Below are 25,611 nucleotides of genomic sequence, written 5' to 3'. Positions count from 1 at the left end.
TCCGTCAGATGACAGCGTTATTTGCCGTAACTGAAAAGATGGCTGAAGTTGAGATTTCTCCGATGAGAACTTTAGATGATTTTATTTTGGGTGGGGCAAAATTCCAAATTCCAAACTTTAAAAATCCTGACAAATGGGCGAATCGTGTTATGAACAATTTGCTATATTATCAAACAAACTATTTTTTGATGGCAGTTCTGGTGTTTTTGATAATTGGGTAACTTAGGTTTATTCAGTTTCTTTTCTTACTCGTAATAGTAATCTTAATACCAAGATTCTTACTCTTACTTAACCCTACAAAAAACCTAACTTACACATAGTTAAAGAGTTAGATTAAGCAAAGGTCTTAATCTTAGACTGTTTAGACATTCGTGTTATAGTGAATTAACATAATATTATCATTAAATTTTGTAATGTACGTTGACACTCAACAGATATATTTTATAATACTAACAGACTTCTTACTTAGTTTATATGAATGCACTTATAACTAAACTTTTAAAACCTCAAATTTTGTTAAATGTATTTAATTTAAGAAATATTTGCTTCTCCAGCATCATCCATCCTGCAAAAATGCTGTGTGGAATGATGGCTATCTGTGTTGCATTTGGCCTATTCTACTATGTCACCAACACAAAACGATCTGCAACACGTTTTAAACAGGAACATCCTGTTATTAGCTTGGCTGTCATTTTCATAGGTAATATTTTAGTAACAAAGTCATTTTGTTGATGTGGAAGTGGAAAGTTCAAGAAATGTTTAAAGGTGTAGATGTTCACTGAATATTATATGTAAAGTTTATCCAACATTAAGCTATATTTTCAAATCAATAAACTTAACTGCTACATCTTTTAGCAAGTATGAAGGTGATTATTTTTTCAGATAACATTTAAGGAAAACGTGCTACATGAATGTGTATATTTAAACTGTTTTTTTAACAATAAAGTTTAACTGAAGTAACATAAAACGAAAAATTAATTATTACAATTCCTGCTTTGGCTTAATTTGTTTTATATGTGTTTTTTGCTTTAGAGATATTTCAAAATTAATGTTTAAATGATGTTTGAACCACTAAGCATATACACATCTTTTCTGATGTGTAACTTGACAATTTCATATTCATTGTTTCAGCTTTATTTGTTTAATTTTTAATTGCAAAATCAAATTATAAAACTTTGAATGGTATGAATTGTGTATATCATTAAGAACATGGTGTTGAAACATGTTTGAATTAAAAGAAAATTAAGATTTTGTGTTGAATTATTACAGTATTTGTATTGAAATATCACAGTATTTGTTTATATTTCATAATTTCTGAACACTTTACTTAGTTGATGTTGAATAATTTTGTTTCTCTTTAAGCAAGTGATTTACCCAAAATAAATTGTCAGTTACAGTATTTAGTTTTATTAACACTTTATGTTTGTCCATTCTCACAATACTAATATTAAATTTTGTATTATTCTCCACACATTTCTTTCAGAAATACAAATATAGTTCATTTAAGAATTGTAGTTGTAACAAAATATTATATTGCTCTTATATGTTGTTTTTTTTTAAATTACAAAATCAGTTTCAAAGTGTAGTTAAATATTTTCCACATTGATTTTATTGAACTTCAAACACACGAAAGACCATTAAGCAGGTATGCTGCTGTTTTAAAGTTTTTGTCTATTTCAGGTGGTTACTTCATTGTCTACATGTTTGGGGCTGTGGTTATATTTCTTTTTGGAATTGGCCTTCCATTATTGTGTAAGTAATTGCTTTGAAGGTTAACAAAAAAACAGTTTATTTCTTCATCCTTTTAAGCATATTCCAAGTAATTGTGCTATTTTTTGTTGGAGTGGTGATTGGATTGTACTTCTTTTGAGAAAAAGGATGGATGGATAAAATGTTTAGTGCACTGTAAGTGATGGTGATCAAATGGAAACTAAAGTTGTGTTTTAACTACAGTATTTTACACCTTGTAAGATGTTACATCACGGAAGATGTACCCTAATTTTGTGTAGGCAATTCTAAGAAAAAAATATTTTGACTCTCCAACCCACTCCCTGATGCAGCATTGACTTTTTTTCAACCCACTGAGTAAATACAGTCATATTCTTCACAGTATATTGATGATATTAGTTAACTCGAATGTCTTATGCTATTGAAAATACTTGTAATTAGTAAGTAATGAGATTACAATCCATATGAGAGGCTGTTTTGAGTAGACCCTAAGCTAACCTCTTGCTTTAACCCATCACTTTTATATTGGAAGACGAATGGGGATTTTTCAAAGTATTTTTAAAGAAAAAAGTGTGTCGTACAAGGTATAAAATACAGTAATACTTGGCCCTATACTGGGGATTAATTATACTTTATAAATAAATGTTCTGGATTTTATGGTTCTATTAAAACTGCTACTATCATTGTTCATTTTTACTCTGATGATCATGTACTGTTGCCCAACATTGCATACAGTGGAGGACCCATAGAGAGTTTGTTAAAATCTACAACCTAAAATAACGTATCAGCAAAACAAAGGCACACAAGTCTATTTTAGCTGCAGATATGATTGCTATGATTCCAGTTTTTTCATTCATCTTTAGGAAAATAGCTGTTGCTTTCAACACCTGGCTTAAAACTTGTAAACTTACCTTTGCAGACTACAAATATTTGTTGCTAACAGTAACAAGGGACTTCTTCACATTCCCTGCATTACCACTGTAAACTGGAGAATCCTTTTTTTCTGTTGACAGTGGAGATTATTCGCATTGATTTGGTATATGGCTTCAGAGTTTTTGTTGTCCGAAATGCCTTGCTGTGTAAGATTTTACATTTTCATAGAGTATATTAAAGGCTCTCTTCTTTGGAATGTTGTGTTTTCTTGGTTCTACTTCATTTAGACATCTCGCTTTATGGATGTCTTTTCTGAATGGGTCCTCGCACATCCTCAATTTCAAATTCTTAACTGTGGTAACAATTCACTGTTAAGTGATTTGAAAGTTGGTATGAAAGAAATATTTAAATATCTTAGATATGTTAATCATGACATTGCTGTAGGCATTTGTAGCAACAAATCACTGATATAATTTAAAGAAATTTTTTTTTTTTAATGTGGTGCTATTAATTTTACATATTTAGATTTTTCTGTCTGTGACTTTTATTATAAGCTAATCATATCTTGGTTTTGTTAGATATTAATATGTTTATGAGATATACAAGAAAACCTGACAAATAATTATGTAAAAACTGGATGTTTGACAACCCAAATTTAAAAAAAAAATGTCTAAACTGTTAAACACCATGAATATACCTTAACTATTTTTGTAATCTATTTGTTAGTGATGATTATTCATGCATCCATGAGGTCACGCAACTTGAAGAACAAGTTGACAAACAAGATTGAAACTGTAGGTTTACGTAAGACACCTATGGGAGTATTTCTAGAAGCCTTGGGACAAGAACCAGACTTTACTCTGTAAGTTTAAAAGAAAGTTAAGAAAGTAACCATTTCCTTTTAATATTATGTAAAATAACCAGAGAGCTAGTAATTCTTTATGTAAATAATACAAACTATCAGAAACACTGGTTAGCTGTTTGTGCTAGTAAATATTAACTATAGTATTCATACCTCATTGAAAAGAATTTAGAAAAAGTGAACATTTTCTAAAAAAAAAAGGTTTTCTAGGAAGTACTTTGCAGGAAAAATATTTGGGTTATGCTGTTGTAGACTGTAATGTTTTTATATATTATTAAACCTCTTATTGAACTTTTTAAGAACTCCAGTTTCCCAATAATACGTTTAAAAGTTACATCAATAAAGATGCAACCCTTATATCCATTCCTAGTGGAAGTCATGTTTTTGTTGTAGGAAGAGTACTTTTATTTAAAACAGTGTTCTGTGATCAAGAAATGGTTGTTGCACATACAACAGTTATTTTTCTGTCTGAATCTTGAATACCCAAAATTGTGAAATATTTTCATGAATTTTTTAATTTCGTGCCATTCAATAGATGACACAACATTGTATTTATTATTTTGGCTATACACACACACACACACACACACACACTGGCTATATCTGTCATAGTAAGAAGAAAGTGTGGTGCCTTGGTAAGTTTTGTAGTTAAAGGAAGTGGTGCTTTACTAGCAGTAGCTAATGAAAGAGTTGCAGTTCTGATTTATAAACCTGTGAGTCAGTTGTGGGAACAGGTGCATGAAAGGGTAATTTGATGCTAATGTTCCTAATGATGAGAAGCAAAAACCACTGCCATTCTCTTGATGTAAAATCGTCCAGAAAATTCAGCAGTGTGATTTTAATTTTGAAATGTGCTTTTTTTTTAAATTTCCAAATTAATAATAACATTTTAAGGCAGTGTATAAATATTGTTTTAGCACTTTGTGCTTTATACTAAATTAAGTTATTATACATAAAATCACCAGTATATTATCCTATATTGAAACCTGGTTTTTAGCATAGTACATCTACAGACATACTGCTGAGCCACTGGGGGGCATCTGTATAAGTACTCTAATTGTTGCAAAAAAACTGAGACAATGGATGAATTTCACTTTAACACAGTTTTAATTTTTATATCAGTTTGGACCTAGGATCTTTATTAAATAATATCAAATAATTCCTTTAACCATGTACCAAAGCAAATTTAAATAGTAACAATGCACTAGAGTGAGTGAAATATGGCATTTATCAGAATGTATAGATACCATATTTCACTCACTCTATCACATTGTGTTGTTGTTTGAATTTGATTTTATCTCAGTAATGTGGTGGAGGCATTTATCTCGGATCTGAACTGGCATATCTACACAACATTGTATGTGTGATGTGACAAGGATTTCACATGTTTAATGTGGCATAAGGGAAATGTATGTTATTATCCACTGCTATTATTTCAGAATGCATTTACCTTTACATTATTATATTGTTTTGATTAATGACATTTGAAATAACCCAGTGAAGGGTTTCCACAAATAAATTTTTTTTTAAATTCATATTTCTTTTCCATCCGAAATGATATTTGATCAACTGTCAAGTAATTACATACCACTATAACTCTGAATTTACTGTGTATATCTTCTCATAATTTGACAAGCATCCAGTAAACAGGCAAAATATGTTATACACAGAAAAGTGATTTTTTTTTATAGGAGGGTATCTCTATTAAAGATGTGTTTGTGAAATTTCAAAACCTTTATTGAGTCAGTCTAAGTGAACGATGATCCTTATGTTAAGGGAAAAAAAAATTGTAATTGTATTGTTTCCTATTTATTTGCTTCATCTTTTGAACCTTCAAAGTGAATATCAATTGTTTTTTTTTTGGGGGGAGGTAAAGTTTTGTGTTTTTATCTCTTACTTTCTCTACGCTAACACTAATAGCATGTGTGGTTGCCAGGTCTATAGAGAAATCAACTTTGTATAGTGAAATAAAAACATGAGAAACATGGTATGAAATGAGCAACAAAGTTTAAAACTACTTGACAGATTAACCTGTTAATCTTTTCACACACTGTTCACTTTTAATTTCACAGTTTTATTGGTATGCAGCAGCAGCCCTTGTCTCAACAATGCAAACAATTATAGTGAAAGCAATAAGCTTGTGAAATTTTTAGATGTTACTGAAATGTCTCAAGAATAAGTTGGGGAGTTTTTAATTTATATCTTCCAGTCACTTATGTCTATAAATAAGTGTGTAAAAGGAAAATACACTTACATACAAGGATTTGAAATACTCTTGGGTTTTTGCAGTCAAAACTGCTTTTCCCTAAGAAGAGTTGAACCTCACAAATGCAGCTTTCAAACATACATCTTAGAATATAATGTTCAGAAAATAGTATGATATATCCATTTGTTTTAAAAATAAACTATAAGTTTAGTGTTAGCCATTTGAAATAGTGGTACAGTAATGACACATTAAGAAACATGTATTAAATAAATAATCTTTGTGCTAAAATAAAGAAACAGATGTGATATATGTGTAGAGGAAACTTTTATAAATGTTTTCATCAGTTGTGAGTTTATTAGCAAACAATCTTAAATCATGGTAAGGACTTCTCTGGTGGCTTTGGAAAATTTGTTGATTTCTCAGCAAATGAAGAATGTAGGAGGTGTCAATTTCACATTCATACTTTTTACTTTATGTGTGTGTTTCTAACTGATTTAAAATTGCAACAGTTAATATTCGAAGGCTAGAAAGTTCGAGTGTAAAGAAACAAGTACGTTATGTGATAGAAGAATGGAGACTGGGAAATGTTTAAACATCAATTATTTTAATAAGTTAATGTAGTTAATATATATTTGAAACCTAAACTATACCAAGTTTATTGACAAATGTTGATAATATAGTTCTATAATTAAATTTTGAATGTAACATTTGCAAAAGGTTGTCACATGCACACTTGTGACACAGCTACGTTGAAATTGAAAATTCAGTTAAATATTTGTAATTTTAAAGTTCATAATGCATAAATCAAATTTATACTTTCAAGTATCTTTAAAATGAAATCCTTTTTTATTAGTACAAGATTTTCCTATATCTTTGTAATTTTAACCTTTCTTTCATCATTTCAGAAACAAAGATTGAAAAACTAGAGCTTTAGATCCTTAGTGGTTCAAGTTTAACATACCTTTAACCTCTTTTATAATTTTAATTATTGCTAAAAACGTTTAGGTTGAGTGACAAAAAAGTTTCATTTACTTACTATTCTAATTTTACCATTTTTATTTTTGTAGAAAAGCGGAGGCTGAGGTTACGTCACGCTTGAGTCAGGCTCTGAAAAGGTGAACTGGGCAGTAGTGTATTATTCCTTTTGTCATGCTTCTGTGTTACTACACGTATGTCTGTTTTTTATTCCAGAAGTATTTGTGTAGAAAGATTTATAAGTTCTTGGGAGCCTTTACCGTTTGCTACCTAAGAGTCTTAAATCATTTAGAAACTAATATCACTAAGATGGGTTCAGTTTAATATGATATTGTTCAATAAAGAATGATCCTATTATGAGGAGGTATAAATTTTGAGGCAAAAATGACAACAACAAAAAGGAACCAGTGTAACAGAGTATTTCTTGAAGAGTGTTTTATTTATAAAACTTTTTAAGAAAATATTTTTACAACAAAACTGCTAATTATAAGGGGTATATTTCTAATTTTGAAATTAAGGTTCAGTTTGTATCATTTCTTTTTTAGTCTAGGCATTCACAAAAGTTTTATCTTAACTCTTGAAGAAGAGTACGCCTCAAATTGTAATGTGTAATGAACTGAAATTGAGCTCTATGGAAATGTAAACTTTTGTCAATTCCACTAGTTGTTCAAATATTTATTATAGATACTTGTATGATTAACGTACCCATTGCTTCTGAAAGAAATAACCAAGAGAATTTGATCTAGTCATTTCGGTTGTGTTGCACACAGTTTTGTTTTGCACACTTTGTTTTTTATTTACTTGCTTTGCTGTTTTGTGCTGTTAAAAAACAACATTTAACAAAAAAAATGTAAATATATTTTTTAGGATAAATTATTTTTTTGGCTTTTTCAACATTGGAAATATAAAATAATTTTGTTTAAAAATTGTTTATATCATAAATGTTTCTCACCCGAGAATTGAGAGTTATTACTTTACACTACTGCTGAAAAAATGTTTTAGGCTTGTACCTAGCTTGTGGTTGAAACTACAGTTCGTACTTTTAATAACTTGTACCTAGCTTGTGGTTGAAACTACAGTTCATACTTTTAATAACTTGTACCTAGCTTGTGGTTGAAACTACAGTTCGTATTTTCAATAACTTGTACCTAGCTTGTGGTTGAAACTACAGTTCGTACTTTTAATAACTTGTACCTAGCTTGTGGTTGAAACTACAGTTCGTACTTTTAATAACTTGTACCTAGCTTGTGGTTGAAACTACAGTTCATACTTTTAATAACTTGTACCTAGCTTGTGGTTGAAACTACAGTTCAGATTTTCAATAACTTGTACCTAGCTTGTGGTTGAAACTACAGTTCGTGACTTTTAATAACTTGTACCTAGCTTGTGGTTGAAACTACAGTTCGTTACTTTTAATAACTTGTACCTAGCTTGTGGTTGAAACTATAGTTCGTGCACTTTTAATAACTTGTACCTAGCTTGTGGTTGAAACTACAGTTCTGCACTTTTAATAACTTGTACCTAGCTTGTGGTTGAAACTACAGTTCGTACTTTTAATAACTTGTACCTAGCTTGTGGTTGAAACTACAGTTCGTACTTTTAATAACTTGTACCTAGCTTGTGGTTGAAACTACAGTTCGTACTTTTAATAACTTGCACCTAGCTTGTGGTTGAAACTACAGTTCGTACTTTTAATAACTTGCACCTAGCTTGTGGTTGAAACTACAGTTCGTACTTTTAATAACTTGCACCTAGCTTGTGGTTGAAACTACAGTTCGTACTTTTAATAACTTGTACCTAGCTTGTGGTTGAAACTACAGTTCGTACTTTTAATAACTTGTACCTAGCTTGTGGTTGAAACTACAGTTCGTTACTTTTAATAACTTGTACCTAGCTTGTGGTTGAAACTACAGTTCGTACTTTTAATAACTTGTACCTAGCTTGTGGTTGAAACTACAGTTCCTACTTTTAATAACTTGTACCTAGCTTGTGGTTGAAACTACAGTTCCTACTTTTAATAACTTGTACCTAGCTTGTGGTTGAAACTACAGTTCGTATTTTCAATAACTTGTACCTAGCTTGTGGTTGAAACTACAGTTCGTACTTTTAATAACTTGTACCTAGCTTGTGGTTGAAACTACAGTTCGTACTTTTAATAACTTGTACCTAGCTTGTGGTTGAAACTACAGTTCGTATTTTCAATAACTTGTACCTAGCTTGTGGTTGAAACTACAGTTCGTACTTTTAATAACTTGTACCTAGCTTGTGGTTGAAACTACAGTTCGTGCATTTTAATAACTTGTACCTAGCTTGTGGTTGAAACTACAGTTCGTACTTTTAATAACTTGTACCTAGCTTGTGGTTGAAACTACAGTTCGTACATTTAATAACTTGTACCTAGCTTGTGGTTGAAACTACAGTTCGTACTTTTAATAACTTGCACCTAGCTTGTGGTTGAAACTACAGTTCGTACTTTTAATAACTTGCACCTAGCTTGTGGTTGAAACTACAGTTCGTTACTTTTAATAACTTGCACCTAGCTTGTGGTTGAAACTACAGTTCGTACTTTTAATAACTTGCACCTAGCTTGTGGTTGAAACTACAGTTCGTACTTTTAATAACTTGCACCTAGCTTGTGGTTGAAACTACAGTTCGTACTTTTAATAACTTGCACCTAGCTTGTGGTTGAAACTACAGTTCGTACTTTTAATAACTTGTACCTAGCTTGTGGTTGAAACTACAGTTCGTACTTTTAATAACTTGTACCTAGCTTGTGGTTGAAACTACAGTTCGTTACTTTTAATAACTTGTACCTAGCTTGTGGTTGAAACTACAGTTCGTACTTTTAATAACTTGTACCTAGCTTGTGGTTGAAACTACAGTTTGTATTTTCAATAACTTGTACCTAGCTTGTGGTTGAAACTACAGTTCGTACTTTTAATAACTTGTACCTAGCTTGTGGTTGAAACTACAGTTTGTATTTTCAATAACTTGTACCTAGCTTGTGGTTGAAACTACAGTTCGTACTTTTAATAACTTGTACCTAGCTTGTGGTTGAAACTACAGTTCGTGATTTTCAATAACTTGTACCTAGCTTGTGGTTGAAACTACAGTTCGTACTTTTAATAACTTGCACCTAGCTTGTGGTTGAAACTACAGTTCGTACTTTTAATAACTTGCACCTAGCTTGTGGTTGAAACTACAGTTTGTACTTTTAATAACTTGTACCTAGCTTGTGGTTGAAACTACAGTTCGTACTTTTAATAACTTGTACCTAGCTTGTGGTTGAAACTACAGTTCGTACTTTTAATAACTTGTACCTAGCTTGTGGTTGAAACTACAGTTCGTACTTTTAATAACTTGTACCTAGCTTGTGGTTGAAACTACAGTTCGTACTTTTAATAACTTGCACAGTGTTAGTTTATGATATAATGACTATAACTTTCCACCAATAGAAGGGCAACACATCTATCATGCTTAATACTTCCCTTGAACACATTATTGGTATCAAAGATTATTTTTTTCTTTGTACTGCTAGTGAATTAAAAGTTTTTGTTTTTTTTCATTATGAATTGTGTAATTTTTTGAGTTTTATAAATTTGAATTTTAGTTAACATTCAAAATATTGTCTTTGTCACCTTTAATTTCTTGATATTACAAAGAACAGCACGAGTTTTTTGAACTTTGAGTTGAAGCTTCAGATGTATTTATAATTACCTTTTCTTACATTAATTTGATTTCTTCTCTTAATAAAATTACAAGATTTTAGGACGTCTTCCTGGTTGTATGGTATAGTTCTTTTGACAGGACTATCCATCTTTGTTATTAACTCAGTATTCAGGTTTCAAAACTTGATAAAAAAAATTTGTTATTACGACAGTGACCAAGCCTACATATAATGAATCTAATTAATATTAAAAAAAAAAATTGAATTAATTTTTGTAAATCTTACATGTGTTTAGGAAAATCCCAGAGGCCCAGAATCTCTTTCCTAAGTTATAATTTTTGTTTTTTATATTGTGACTGGAATTACTCAGATGGTTAGCAATTTTACCACCATTGTACATCACGTAGTTGGTTCATCTTGAATCCCGGACTCGCCGCTTTCTGCTGTGTTCTTCATCTTTGAACATCTTTCACCATCACTTTATCTCCAAATAGGATCATGTAATGCTGGTGTCTGCCTTTGTTACTCCAATAACATAAGTGTGTGATAAATTTTGTTTTGCTCCAGATGCTTTCTGGTATTTCTCAGGTTACCTTGTATTCACCTTAACTTGTTACCTTGGCATGCTGTAGCATTATTTATAATTCCTTTCAGTTTATGCTTCATGTTAACTTTCATGGCATGTTACCTTGACATGTTATAGCATTATTTATAGTTTCTTTCAGTTTATGCTTTATGTTAACTTTCATGGCATGTTACCTTGGCATGCTGTAGCATTATTTATAATTCCTTTCAGTTTATGTTTCATGTTAACTTTCATGGCATGTTACCTTGACATGTTATAGCATTATTTATAATTCCTTTCAGTTTATGCTTTATGTTAACTTTCATGGCATGTTACCTTGGCATGCTATAGCATTATTTATAGTTTCTTTCAGTTTATGCTTTATGTTAACATTCATGGCATGTTACCTTGGCATGCTGTAGCATTATTTACAATTCCTTTCAGTTTATGCTTTATGTTAACTTTCATGGCATGTTATAGCATTATTTATAGTTTCTTTCAGTTTATGCTTTATGTTAACTTTCATGGCATGTTACCTTGGCATGCTGTAGCATTATTTATAATTCATTTCAGTTTATGCTTTATGTTGACTTTTAGCTGCCATTTCCATCCTGAATTCCTTCTTTGTGGTTCATGGTTGGACTCCTCACTTTTACTGGTGTTCCTATCCCTTTTATCTCTTCTACCAGCTTGGGTTTTTTTCCCCCCTTTTTGTGCTCTGATTCTTTGTATGGTCAGTCTGGTTTTCTTTGCCTTCTGCTTACTCTCTTAGTTTGCTATCCACTTAATCTTTTCATTCTGGACCTTTGCATTGCTTCTGTGACAGTTTTATTCTTTTACGTACTACCCTGTTTTATTCTTAAGCTATTTTCCAGTTTACTTTCTTTGGTTCAGGGATTTACTCTAATTGGGTACCTTATTTTCTGGATTTGTACTCCCCTTGTTTCTGTCTCATGGCATGCCCATCATGGCCAGGTGGTTAAGGCCATGACTCCTATTCCAAGGCTTTCATGCCTCCTTTTCTTCTTTTGTATAATGGATTGACTGTTGGTTTATTTCCACTTTAATAATCTTTTCATTGGTAAATTTGTGGTTCCTTTCTATACTAACTTCTTTTTTAGTTACCAATCCCAGATTCTGTGGCCCTGGTGATACTTGCTCTGACTTGGGATTGATCCATCTTCTTTGTATGGTTCCACTTTTAATTCTCAGTATTCTTTGTCATATTCTTCTATTTGATTTTTTATAGCCATGTCAATCATTGGCAGTCCTAGGACTTCTGTATCTTCTGTCTCAAAGATTCCTTTTTATATCTGATACAGATGTTCACAATTCACCACAATATTGCATAATTATGCCTGTATGTGTGGCTTTTATCAGTATCTTGCAAAATGGGCTGTTTTTTCTTTCAGAGTAACCTTCTTGCTTGCTTTTCCCAGTCATCCATCTTTACAACTTATCTACGTTGGTGGATTATTTATTAATGTTGATCAAATTGCCTCTTTTCTTCTCCAAGTTATTTCACTCTTGTATATCTTATTTCCTTCTTTTTGTGGCTTGTGAAAACAATCCTTCTATTTTTTTTTTATTGCCAGTTACATTCCATCTATTCCTTGGGCATTATACTTTCTCTGCAGTTCTTATGAACCTATTCTGAGCCTTTATAATCGGTTGTCCTCCTATTCCAGTTCACCTTATGAACTGGAATCTGTTTAGTTCTCCATTCAAAACTTTAGCCACCTGTTTTTCATGGTCATCCTTATGATCTGTTTCTTTTAATTTTTGTTTGCAAGAGACATTGCTCTGATATTTTTGCATTGTACAGCTCCTTCATATTTCCCACATGGACAGTTGATTTTCTTTCCATGTTGCTATTTTCTCTTTGACATTTGGCTTACTTAAATGGGTGATTGGTAATCACCTTCTCTTACTTAGGCACAGATTGTCTCCTTTGGCCTGTTGAGGTGGCTTGCTGATCTTAGTTGTACTGTTCTCTTTTAAGGCATTAGACAACATTTTTTTTCCCATGGAGTTTCACTTTTCTTTTGGTTTATCTTCTTCTACCTTGTCCAATCGAGCAAAAGAATTTGTCCAGTTCCTCTGTGAGAGGTCACTTCTTTTACCATATCAGCTCATATAAAACTATCTCAAGTTTCTCTGAATCTCTTTGTTAACATCCCTTTTGTGTGATATTGCAAGCGTGATTTGCATTGTGGTGATGACCCTTACACTATTGTCTCACACCATATTATCATTTCTTCCACTTCTGTTTTTTTTTGGTTTTTTATCTCCCTCTGGTGTTTCCAGTGGCTCTAAAGAGGTGAGCTCATGGATCTCACAAACAAACCTTAAAGTAACCGAAATAATTGAAGAACACATGAACAGACAAGTAGTGGAACTCATCACTTGGCTGGTGGTACCTCACAAGGATTACTTATCTCTTACAAACTCTCTGCAGAGTGGGAGGTAAAAGGTTTTAAGCCCATTTGCCCTTATTTAGTACATAATCTTGAAGTGAGGTTTTCTGTAAGATTGCTTTGGCAGAGTATACACATGTATACATTACCTTCAAAATAAAAAATTTACATCATTAGGTGTGATCTTGTTATTGCTTCTGGCTGACACCTGTTGTCCATATTCATGGTACTGTGTTGCACAGTCCAAGTGTGGGACCTTAGGTAAATGATATAGAATTCCTGATTAGTATGAAAACCGTGCTTTCTGTGAATCAATATGGAAAGTCTCTCTTTGCATTGGTCTAATCCCACTTGTACTATATCAAGTGGTTACATTGTTTGATAGGAAGTAGTGCTGAGTTTTTACCTGGAAGTGTAGAACAGGCCACTGAAGATAGGTTTGCTCCCTATGTTTATGCCAGCTAGATGGAACTTGCTTCCTCTACATTTAGAAACTGTGTAAGGGTTCATCCTTGCATCTGTTTATTCTGGTACATGTTTCATGGTACAGTCTGCCTTATTACCCTATCCACACTATATGTACATGCTCCACCAACCAAATAAGTTGAGACGTCTTGACATTCCACCTGTGTGTATGACACGTTGGAGTTTTTTTTACAGTACCTTTTGTTCTACCCCAACCCTGTAAAAAGATTGACATGGTCTCCCATCAAGTTATTTCCCTCTCCACTCCATTGTCAGTGATATGATGTAAGAATTGAGTATATTTCCATATTCTCAGAAGGGAGCTATCTTTTTATTTATATATATGTCAGTCCATCCACTATCTTACCAATGTGAGGTTCTAGCTTTTAGTTCTGTGGAAAAATAAGTGGCATTTCTGAAGCTAACATTTTTCTTATCTAAAAGTGTATTTTTAACTTTAGAAGAGTTTAAATTTATTATGAATAAAACCAAACAAGGTAGAAAAAAAATCCTTTTCTCAAATGTTTTCTATAAGTACCTTTCTAGATACAAAAACCAAAGTATTGATTGGTGATTTTCAGTTGAATATTTATTGTATACTTTAGGATTGCTGCTGTTCCAGATTCTCCTTCTATTTCTTGGGCTGGAAGATTTGGCAAAAGTTAACAAGGATTAACAAAACTAGTTTACAATATATGAGGAATTACGTTTTACTTTTCTGTCTAGATGATTATTTGATCTTATTTCTGGCAAAAATTAGGCCATGAGTTATAAATGTGGTTGTTTTTAGTGTCTATTGGATATATATATATAAATAATAATAACGGAGAGAGGGGGAGTTTTTACCAACATATGACCTTCTTTCTGGCTTGTCTGTGATCTGTTACAATACATGTTAATAAGAGTAAAATTATTTACAACAGATGTATGTATTGTTTCATAAAATAATTTTAATTTCTAAGATGTGCTGTTACCATTCTATAATGTGCAGCTTTTCTGTTTATCTGTATAAAGTGTTTCTATGTCAAATTTTTTTTAAAATATGGCTTCTCTAGTCTTACCGGAAAATATCTAGTTTATTACAAATTATAATGAATGTGCAGATGTAATTAAATTAAAGATACTACATTCAGATTTATAGTGAGTTCAGAAATGTAAGTGTGAATTAGCACAGTTGTTATTTCAGTCATGCATTTTTTAAATCATCTGTACAAATATATACTTATCATATTCAATGAAAAGTTAAACTTTTTTCACTGTTAAAATACACGGCAGTTCAGCTTTGTTTCAAGAAACTTTGGTCTTATTGTTTATAAACAATAAAGTTTCAAACTAAGAGTGAAATTTCAGAACTTATCTTTATTATCTATAACGTGATGCCTTTGTGAATTCAGGTATCAAAATGAATTAAAAAGTTCTCCAAAAATGAAATTTAGGAAAGCTCAAAACCTGCAAGGGCCTTACAATGGTAATTCATTGTCCATCAGGGTGAATGAGACAACTCCTGAAAAATGTCTAAACTGTTTTTGTTGTTGTTATAATATCTGATAGACTTGGAAAATAAAATACTGGAAATCAAGTTAAGGTGACTGCTGATTCACATGTAGTCTGAGAATGTGAGATATGGTGGTAGACATTTTGATATGGTGTGTTGATAGGATTAGTGCTGTTTCTGATAAAACAGATAGAAATGACAAATACAGTTCTGTCTTATTTTAATATTGTTGACAATATGATGATGGTATTGTTATTCTCTTACGACAGTATATTTCTTCTGTCTTTTTTGTTAATTATTCTCTCTCTCTCTCTTCCAGCAATAATATTTATCCAAAGATATAGTGTAATATCATCACTGATTAATGTGATATATAATTTAATCTCTTCAATGCTAGACATTGAACAATTGAAAATGGTGTAATTCTCAAAGCAGTTTAATGACTTTTTTAATATTAGATCTGTCTGATTCCTACCAAGAAGCAATATGACACTGACAAAAAGCTGGAAATATTAAAGTTCCAAAATCAGTGTAATGATTTCAGTATATCTTATTTGACTTATCTAATTAATACTAATGAAATACAGTGGAAATGTTCAGTTAAGTTAGAGCCATTTGCTTTGTAGACGAACTGGTTTTCTCGAGATTTCTTGATGATAAAAGTAGCTACCAATTAGATATGTATATGGAGAATGATTCTGTTTATATCATAATAAACTGATTGTTTAAAAAAGGTGAGCCCTTTTAATATTTAACATAATTGTTTTAAAATAAATCCTGGTGTTTGTGGAGAGAGGTTTTTGAATAAAAATGAATCAACCAAGTTTATCTAAGCACAATGTAAAAGTAATCAGGTAGGGAGTGACATTTTTTTGTTTGCTTGCTGAAGGTTTTCATCATTAACCACTAAATTTAAGAACATACAATGGTTCTGTATTGCTTAAGAGCATGTATTTGATTTTGTGTATTTGTAAATTTCTTGATGTATAAATGTTTATGAAAGATTATCACAAAGTGGCATTCTGCTCTTTGATAATATAAGTATCTGCTAAAGATATGCAAACTGTCAGCCTTCTATGGTTATGTATGATACTGTTTAGGTGAACATTTCCTTGAAAAATAAACTTATTTAAGCTTCAAATGTTGTGTTTTTACTCTTTTCTGTATTTTCTTCTTGATTTTAGTGGTGCTAGTAGATATTTGTAGTGCAATTATAAAGATAGTTTTGTAATTTAGTACATATCTTGCATATATTATGGCTTAGTAAGGTGAGTTATTTAAAGGTATGTCATGGATATTGTACAGATGCAAATATCATGCTTGTTGCCACCAGGGGTACCACTGTGCTTTGTTTTACACACTTCCCATGCATATAAATGGGCCTATCACTCTTAGTGTATCTTATTCAAATGACATGAAACTGACAGATTTACAGAAGTGTGAACTTATGAAATATTATTACACCGAAGAATGCTATGAACACAGTATAGTGCATAACATCTGCAGATACCTTGTTCCAGTGTTTTTGTATGCAAGTTCATAAAATTTGATGTAGGTTGCACTTGTGATAAGCAATATATAGGAAGCTACTGAAAGTTCTTAAAATCATTTCTGAAATCTGTTGTCATATAGCACAGAACAAGCTCTGTCCATGTTATTTTGACAGGTGTGTGAATTTGCCAATGTTAGCTGTTTGTAAATGTTTTCTTATAACTTACACAATGCTCAAGCACTGAGGGAAACCATTTTAACCTGACTTGTTAGGTTTTGCAACACATTTCTTGGTAACATTAGAAATTGATGATCAAATGTCAAATGGCCTGCCAATATTTTATGGATACCATCCATTCTGGAAATGAAACGTGTAACTGTACCATCTGGTTAGAATCTAATACAGCTCTGTGATGCTTATGTAATAATGTGGTATGTTTTCACAGCTGACTTCATTATTGAATTGTACATTGTAAAAGAACCATCAATGTATGAACTGCAGACCTACATACCAGAACTGTACATCACCACAATACACAATCAAAGTAATTCATGGGCTGCATGAAAACCATAGCATTAATTAATCAGGCAAAACATGTCTTGTGGAGTACTTTCAGGCTAGAATAATTTTGGGTCACTCTCCTTGTGACTGACCACCTTGTCTACCAGACCTAACAATGGCCAATTTTTTATTGTGAAGGTACTGTAGCAAATGTTTCACAGGTCTTGACCTTGAGAGCAATTAATTGGGAGGTAGCCATCATATTTTACAAGATGTGTGATGTTTCTGGATGTTGAAGGAACACAGTTTTAAACAGTTGTGATTAACAAGCTTGGCCCTGCACTTTCCATATAAACAGATTTTTACCAAAAAATCTTAGATTTACAATAAGCATTATTCATTTTGTTTTTTCCTGCTTTTGTATCATTCAAATATACCAAAAATATGTTGTTTTATCAGGAAAAACACATTGCATGAGATATATGGAGATAATACTTTGTGTGTATATGCACAGCTACCTATTGAAGTAAAGCAATTTATTATTAATCTACATGAAACATGCAATAAACAAACAGACATACAAGTTCTGAAGTGCATGTGTATTTGAATGTACTGATGAATCCTGCACCAACCAAGAGCTGTGACTTTCACATTTTAAAATGTTAAGCATGAGTTTTAATATTTATTGGCTAATTGTTCTACATCTACAATAGTAGACTGTTTATTCAAATGAAGAAGTTTATTTGACGATTTTCTAATCTTGGAGGTGGCACTGTATTCCGAGTTTTACACTAAACCACATTGAATTTGTTCATAAAAGCATTAATCCATTGAATACGTTTTTCCATCAGTCCTTCTGTCTCTAGGCCCAGCATGGATAGGTGGTTAATAGCTTGACTCGTAATCTGAGGGTTGAAGGTTTGAATCCCCATCACACCAAACATGCCATTTCAGCCATGGGGGTATTATAATATGATGGTCAATCCCACTATTTATTGGTGAAAGAGTTGGCAGTGGATGGTGATGATTTTAGCTGTCTCACACTGGTAAATTAGGGATGGCTGGTGCACATAGTCCTTGTGTAGCTTTGCATTAAATAAAAAAACAAACTTTCTGTCCACCATAATAAACTGTTATTTATCCAGAACAATTAAGTTCTTTTTCTTATTTTCTTCTGTTTTTGTTGTTGTAGTAACATACATCAGTACATTTCTAGGAAAAATACAATCTAAAAATACAGGGCTCTGAGTTATAAGACAAGGCCATTGTGGTGTTTATTTGGTGGGAAAATGGAAATTTTTCTGCTTTTAATTAATGAAACATAGTTCTCTTCACATTTTGACAAAATAGTTTTTTAAAATTCTATTTTTTGTTAAACATGTTCTATCAGCATTTAATAAGATTTTAATGGTAATAAAAAGATTAACTCTATTCTTTGCATAAATGTACAAGTATAAAAGCTTCAGATTTGGTATTGTTATTGTGTTTAATTTTCTTTACCTAATTTTTCAGTTTGATAAGTTAGATTACTCAAAATTTTTGTCCTATCCTAATTTACTCTCAAAAATCCATTATCTTTCTTTTAGTTTTGCAAGTTATATTATTTACTAAAAACTTGTTCTATCTTGATAAGTTGTCCTGACTCACCGTAACCTCCGAGTTGTATGCACACATAATTTCAAGTGACTTCCAAGAACAAGTTCCAGTTGAAACTAAAATTATTTCAGCAATGTTGTTTGAAAAACCATTAATTACAATTATGATCTAAGTGTAATTTATCATGGAAGGTTTTTCAACCCATCTCCCAGGTGGGTCAGCAATAAGTTTATACACTGTTACATTTGGAATTTGGTTTTCCATGGCCAACAGAGTGCAGATAGTCCATTGTGTAGCTTTCCACTAAACATTTAAATGGTTCTTTAAACAAATGAACAAAATACTGGAAATTGCAACATATTTTAATATTGCTTTATATTAATAAGATACTATTAGTGAATCAGCTTCATTAACTATGTTCCCAGTTTCAGTTCATGGAACATGGACACCTTTAAAGTCAATGTTTGGAATACGAGTTTCACTGGACGAGACAGATGTTGTACAACACTGTAATGGGGATTCTATCCCATTCTTTGTTCACACCAATTATCAGTTTTCTGACTTTGCATGATAAGTTAAGATTGCATTATGTGGTGCTCACAGAAACCACAGATGTGTTTGATGGAGTTTGGGTAAGAATTCTTACTGATGAAACCATATCATAATTTGTTTCTTTTTTCAAGATCTTTCATCACAGTTCTGACAGTATAATTTGACATATTAGCCTGCATCAGGACATACTCTGTAAACATTGTGCTCAACAAAAGGTTGTATAACCAAGTGCAATTTTAAGTCAGTTTATTAGCATTGCTATTCCATTCTTAATGATGTCACTTCACATAAGAACAATCCAATTCAGCAATGTTGCATTAACTGCAGTTGTCATATATCTCCAAATACATACCTAAAATCAATGATACAAGCATTTGAGACTATGGGCACTAAGTGATTTCTTCAAAAATCCAAAGAAGCACAGGGATGAAGTCATTTCTGGTTTTTTTTGTTGTTGTTCAGGTAAGGTTAGAATTCAGAAGTTTGTTCCTTATTGTTGGCCAATGATAATCACTCATTACTGTTCTGAAGTCCACACTGTGTAACTGACCACCACGTTCTTTGTCTGATAATAATGTCAGCAGCAACTATTTCATTATGAATCAGGATACACCAAAATAAGCTGTAACTTATCTCTGTGTTTGTGAAATTTAAATGGTTTGCTTTTATTCATAAACTTCTCTACCATCACACATACTGAAAAGAAGTAACTGTCAAAATTCAAGTGATATCACAAATGTTCAAACGATCAATTTGGAGAAGGAAATGTACTTACTTTTGTACATTGCATGTATAAAATGCATTCTTCTGTGATCTTCCAAACCATAATATAACATTTGACTCTCTAATTTTGTTGTATCAATGCATAAAACTATCTAAAATTCAGTCATTATTTCACATTAATTACTGGTAATTATGTTTTCAATGTAAGCTTAAAAAATTGAAATTTTCAACCACAACAGCACCTCTTGCAATATGCAGATGAAACAACCATGTGAGACACCTAGAGTTCAGGAATACCTGGTATTTCTTATAAATTACTAAACAGAGAGTTTACTAGCTTTTTTTTAACCAATGGGACTGACAGTCACTTTGATAACACAGCAATGCTAAAAGCACGTTAAGCAATATCATGGCACTCCACTTGTGATGCATGGACTAGCATGCAGATATGAATAACAGCAATACGTTTTAAACTCCAGTTTCATATTTATCAACAATATTTCCTTTAGTTATTGTATTAAAGTGTTTTATTTGAACGTTATGTTAGCTGAAAAAAAAGTATTAAAATAATTCCAGTATTAAAGTGTATACAACAAATACAAAATATTATTTGTAGTTGGTTACCTGGAAGGGTAATGTATCCTTCAGAGGTTGTTGAGGTGTTACATCCTTTTCTATCTCCTACTCTGGAAATACATTTATCCTAGATAGATGTGTAGATAAAATATACTACAGCTCAAAAAAGAAGTTTAAAGTTGTTTACATAATTTTAGTATGGACGAACACAATGTCCACATAGGGGGTTTAACACTTTTGGCATGGTGCTGAACATATATCTTTGATACTTCAACTAATTATGGTATCAGTACTAAAAGCATGATATCTCAGTAATAACTCAACAAAACTCCCTGAAAGGTTCAGTGATTGAACCCAATACTACATATGTTAAATTCAATACATCAGAATAACAGGAATAAAGGGAGACACCCTGATACACAAAGTGCTATGTACAGCACAATAATTTATTAAAATTGTATACAGCAGCCCATTGATAGTCTTTGTGGTTATGATATATCTCATGGCATGGTAAAAAGCACATGGAGAGATTGCACTGTTTGCAGAAATAATTAGTCTGCTTTCTTTTCCATCCAGCTGTGTATCTATCGCTGCAAACAGTACAATCAGGTTTGTGTTTTTGTCCTTATATTGCCCAATACTATGTCTTTCCACCAAGCACTGACCTGTATCAGTACTTTGTCTTCCTTTTTGTTTGGCTTTGCTGACATATCCCTCCAGCAAATTTTGAATAATCTGCTCTCTGAATAGTCTTGGAGATACCGGATTTCCACCGTTGCTCTTGCAGTCTGCACAATATATTATATATCTGTTAACAAGAGCTACATCTCTAAGCCAATGGTAAATGGTAAAATACCACTTGGTACTTTTGTGTGGATACATAAAGGTTCCCAGCTTCTAGTCCATGATGTCTACTCCACCCATGTTGTTGGTTGTATGTTTCAGCAATCAGCAGTTTTCTCACATTTCTGTATCCACCAGGCTCTTCTCTGGATCAAATTCTTTTATCAGTAGTGCCATTCGTGGAAATGATTGATAACAAATGCACACGTTTAGTGTCATGCCAAGCACATGCTACCATATTACCACCATGCATAAATACCGGCGGATCTCCTTTGCTAAGACGCAATATTGTAGAGTGGATATCTGATGGCATGTGTTTCTGTCCAGCCTTAACTGTGCCACAAGCCCCAGTTCCATTCATCTCTAAGTGTTTGAATAAAGAAGGTGAAGAATAAAAGTTGTCCGTGAAGACTACATGTCCCTTATTCCAAAACTCCTCTAGTAGATTCAAACATATAGTGACTGAGTATCCAGCTACAGGCACTGTGGTATTTTCCCACAATATGTAATAATTTGGAAAGCATATCCAGATTTGCTTTCACACAATGCAAACTGTGTGATGCCCCATCTTGTGGGTTTTGATGGTAAATACTGTTTGAGATGAACTCTCCCTTTGAATTTGATGATACTTTCATCAATGGGCAGCTCATGTTGTGGGGCATATACTGCAAGGTATTTTGATTCACAGAGATTCACCAGATCCTGAATTTTCCACAGTGGACCATAATTTGGATCTCCACTGTTTGGCTGATCATGCTCATTGTTAGCAAAATGCAAACATGTCAGAATTTCATAACAATCTCGTGGCATTACCTCTGTAAATGGCACACGAGTTAGCCAAAAGGAGCCCCAGTAATCTTCCAGTTCATGTTTCTGGCACAACTGCATTGCTATTTGCTCTTCCTTCTCCTTGTACCTCTAGACCTCCTGGAATATACACTCCTTGATCTTCCACGAGGACCACCACTGGAAGTGCTAGAAGCATCTACAAAATAAAACAAAAAAAACTCATGTACACAGAGATATAGCACTCTTCCGATGTTCCATGTATGTATATATGTTATATTTATATATTTTCCTATCAACAATATATGAAAATATAGAGAACTAGCCTTGGTCAGTCAGTTTATGCAATAAGTTATATGACACTAACTACATCTAACAACACCATGTGCTTACCTAAAGCGGGGTAGATTCCAGGCCACGAATGTCTTCATTATCATTCTCGTCCGTTACAAGTAAGCTTTCATTGTCATCTGGCTCAAACACTTTATCACTCTCTAAATCATTAGAAATAATATTGATTACTTCTTTAGTGGTATAAGCTTTTCCTTTTGGCATTGTAACAATGTCGCAAGTATCAACAGAATATGCAAGGAAGGCGTCTTCTAAAACAATGAACAGTATAATCTACACAGGCTAGAAAATAAAGAAATCAGGGGACCTCTGGTTTATATACCTGCTGGGAATCCCAAGTAAACAATGAATACATGTGGTTCTAGCCTCAAGTGGGTCTACAGGCTTGTGTGATTATGATATTAGCCAGGAGGATATGTTGTTTACATCTTGTCCAGCGTTGAGCCTTAAAGTCAACTGCGGTCACCAACCGTGCCGAAAGGGTTAAACAATCATCACAGAAAATGCTTTAAAAGATGGGTTTCCTGTGCATTTATATGTGCAGTGATAAGAATATATTGTCTGTGGGCCCAGGAAATACGATTCAATGCATGAAAACATAGGAATTGAAAATGGGTGTTACCTTAGTGATTGAGATAAGCAATTACTGTGGAATTGTTGAAATGAATTATTACCAGATGAAGTCTGGCCAGATGAAGGAAATGATCCAAGGCCTGATACATAGCTAAAAGCCCTTATTTGAGTGTTGACATGATAAGACTTCTCAGCCATAAACCAACACCCTGAAGCCTCCTGTTGATCGACCCATGTCCTCATCCCCAGAGAGAAATGTCTGTGAAATATGCAAATCCAGATTAGGAGGAGGCAGCAATGTGTGGATCCTGTTCAACCACCAACACAGATTGTTGGCTATGGTAGGAGAAAGGGTAATTAAAGCTTGCAACAGATCTTGTGAAAGATTTCACTACTCATGAAGAGCTCGCACATAAGCACGACCTAAGGAGATAAGTGCAACCATGGAAGGCCACATCCACAAAAGCAATAGAATCTTGTGAGCTGTAATAGAGGGAGAAGTAACAACATGGTGAAATGAAAGCTTCATTGAACAAAGTTGAAAAGGAGAAAGTTGGGCCCGACTGAGATGACTGTTGAAAAAACATTCAAATGAATCAAATGTTAGGTAAGTTGAAGGAAAGACTTCTCCAGTCTGATTAACCAGCCCACTTGAACCACGTCCCAGAGCAGTTAAAAAGTATGATGGGTAGACTCCTGTTTAGAATGATGAACAAAAGCTTGAACCATCTGGCAAAAAATATATGGGGCAAAAGTAAGCCCAAAAGGTATTACATGAAACTGTTAACTCGTCCCTCAATGAACAAACCAAAGACATGGTTCCTATTGCTGAGCTATCAGGATATGCAAGTAAGCATTTGAAATGTGCATATTGGTCATCTACAAACATGGAAAAAGCCCATTTGAGGTAAGAAATGATTACATGGTTAAATAGGGAGACTGAAAAATTGATTGAGGCAGGACAAGTCTACTGTTTTCTTGGGAATACTAACCAAGAGAATGATGATTCACAGGTTCAGTGGTCTGTTGAGACAGAAACTCTCAAACCACCTTTGACAGGATCCTGAGGCAGAAGGAAGGAAATGAATACCTGTGACAAAAGAGGTGGGGAAAGAAATTGCAGGACAACTCTGTCTGATAGAACCTGAATAACCCAATGATCTGTGATGAGCGATTGTAAATGTGAAACAAGTGCACACAATCGAGCTCCCACTGGTACTGTTGGCATCTTGCTGATCTATGTCAAAGAAAACAAAAAGAAAAGGACCCCTGAAAGAAGGAACAGGTAAAGGCTGAGAAGGACTAGGATATAAAATATGAATGGGGGCTCGTTGTGGCTTCGACTGCAATAGATGAGCTACCAAAGAAGAAAGGGTAGTGTTAATGAGGGGAATCCACACATGATTTTAAAGTGTGAGGAACAAGATCAAATACATACTACTGAAGAAAAAGGGATATACATAATTTCTTGAGATAAATGGGCTGCAAATGAACTTGTAATGAAGCTTCACCATGACTCAGAAGACCCCAATAGCAAAGAAACTATGTGAGTAAAGCAAGACAAAGTAACCAACATGGAGATAATGAGGGAGAAGTTGTCTCATGAAAAACCCTCAGGATTTTGGTGCATAGCCTTAGCAAGGAGATGTGTAGAAGGGGTGTAAGAGTAACAAGAAGGTGTGAAAACTGCACCAGAAAATTGGGGAGTGCACACCAAAACTAGCAAAATAGATCTCAACTGCTGAGAGACAAGAAATGGACAGTCAGCTAAAGCAAACTGATCAGTAACCTGTGGGGGGACAAGGTATGCTGCCATCCTTAACCATTTGGGAAGCAAAATTCTCAGCATAAACCCTAATATCCAGAGAAGGAGGGAAGACTAAATAATGAGAAAAACTATCATGCAACAAAGAAGGATGGGAATTCTAAAGGGATAAAACATTACATATCTAAGAAATCATGTCTGTAAACACTGTATTCTGCAGGTGGGATATAGATATGGTATAATCCAGTGATGAAAAAAGCTATTAAAATCTTCATCACACCAAACAGTTTTGGCTTGTTCTTAAAGAAGTGGATTAACTTTAGCAGAAGGTGGTTGATCCATATAATGATCAATCTCCACAGATAAATCCAATGATGGGTGACCCCATCTGCTGCCAGTAAAAAAAGTGATTGTAGAAGATGTGATACTCAAAGTGGTAACATTAACCTTGAAATTCATGCTAAATCATAAATAAAAAAAAACTTTGCTAGATTAATACACCCGTGTGAGAGAGAGAAAAAAAAAATGAGTGGAAACTGAAAATAAAGGCATCAGCTGTATAATCAAAAACAATTGATAAAGAAGGCCACTTCAGAAGTA

At 33.1% G+C, this 25,611-nt stretch overlaps 2 protein-coding genes across 4 annotated transcripts; one reads left to right on the top strand and one right to left on the bottom strand.

The window, feature by feature from the left end:
* LOC143251096 (PRA1 family protein 2-like) lies at nucleotides 1-16,394 on the top strand. 3 transcript variants are annotated; one of them, XR_013028493.1, is made up of 6 exons: nucleotides 1-217; nucleotides 555-700; nucleotides 1,681-1,752; nucleotides 3,328-3,463; nucleotides 6,737-6,838; nucleotides 14,364-16,394. XR_013028493.1 is itself a non-coding variant. In XM_076502460.1 (6 exons), the coding sequence occupies exons 1-6, from the start codon at nucleotides 9-11 to the stop codon at nucleotides 14,422-14,424; spliced, it is 672 nt and encodes a 223-aa protein (XP_076358575.1). In that variant the 5' UTR covers nucleotides 1-8; the 3' UTR covers nucleotides 14,425-16,394. The 3 variants fall into 3 exon arrangements, 2 of the variants coding, with proteins under 2 accessions (XP_076358575.1, XP_076358576.1); XM_076502460.1 differs by having other exon boundaries at nucleotides 6,737-6,784; XM_076502461.1 differs by lacking the exon at nucleotides 1,681-1,752 and having other exon boundaries at nucleotides 12-217; nucleotides 6,737-6,784.
* Nucleotides 16,395-20,926: 4,532 nt separating this feature from the next.
* On the bottom strand, nucleotides 20,927-22,817 carry LOC143250352 (uncharacterized). Its single transcript, XM_076500798.1, has 4 exons — nucleotides 22,716-22,817; nucleotides 22,015-22,521; nucleotides 21,796-21,811; nucleotides 20,927-21,590 (listed from the first exon to the last, which is right to left on the bottom strand). Exons 2-4 carry the CDS (start codon nucleotides 22,422-22,424, stop codon nucleotides 21,069-21,071), a joined length of 948 nt encoding a protein of 315 aa, XP_076356913.1. The 5' UTR covers nucleotides 22,425-22,521; nucleotides 22,716-22,817; the 3' UTR covers nucleotides 20,927-21,068.
* Between the last annotated feature and the right edge of the window lie 2,794 nt (nucleotides 22,818-25,611).

This window comes from Tachypleus tridentatus, chromosome 5 (assembly GCF_004210375.1).
Source record: "Tachypleus tridentatus isolate NWPU-2018 chromosome 5, ASM421037v1, whole genome shotgun sequence".
Classification (NCBI taxonomy): Eukaryota; Metazoa; Arthropoda; class Merostomata; order Xiphosura; family Limulidae; genus Tachypleus; species Tachypleus tridentatus.
This window is presented reverse-complemented; position numbering and strand designations above follow the sequence as displayed.

What these genes read in the sequence shown, in the direction of transcription:
- LOC143250352 (XM_076500798.1), bottom strand. Translation starts at nt 22,424, where the DNA reads ATGCAGTTGTGCCAGAAACATGAACTGGAAGATTACTGGGGCTCCTTT.
- LOC143251096 (XM_076502460.1), top strand. Translation starts at nt 9, where the DNA reads ATGACAGCGTTATTTGCCGTAACTGAAAAGATGGCTGAAGTTGAGATT. An exon ending in CTTGGCTGTCATTTTCATAG is followed by an intron (nt 701 to 1,680) that starts GTAATATTTTAG and finishes TGTCTATTTCAG; the next exon opens with GTGGTTACTTCATTGTCTAC. An exon ending in TTGAGTCAGGCTCTGAAAAG is followed by an intron (nt 6,785 to 14,363) that starts GTGAACTGGGCA and finishes TGTATACTTTAG; the next exon opens with GATTGCTGCTGTTCCAGATT.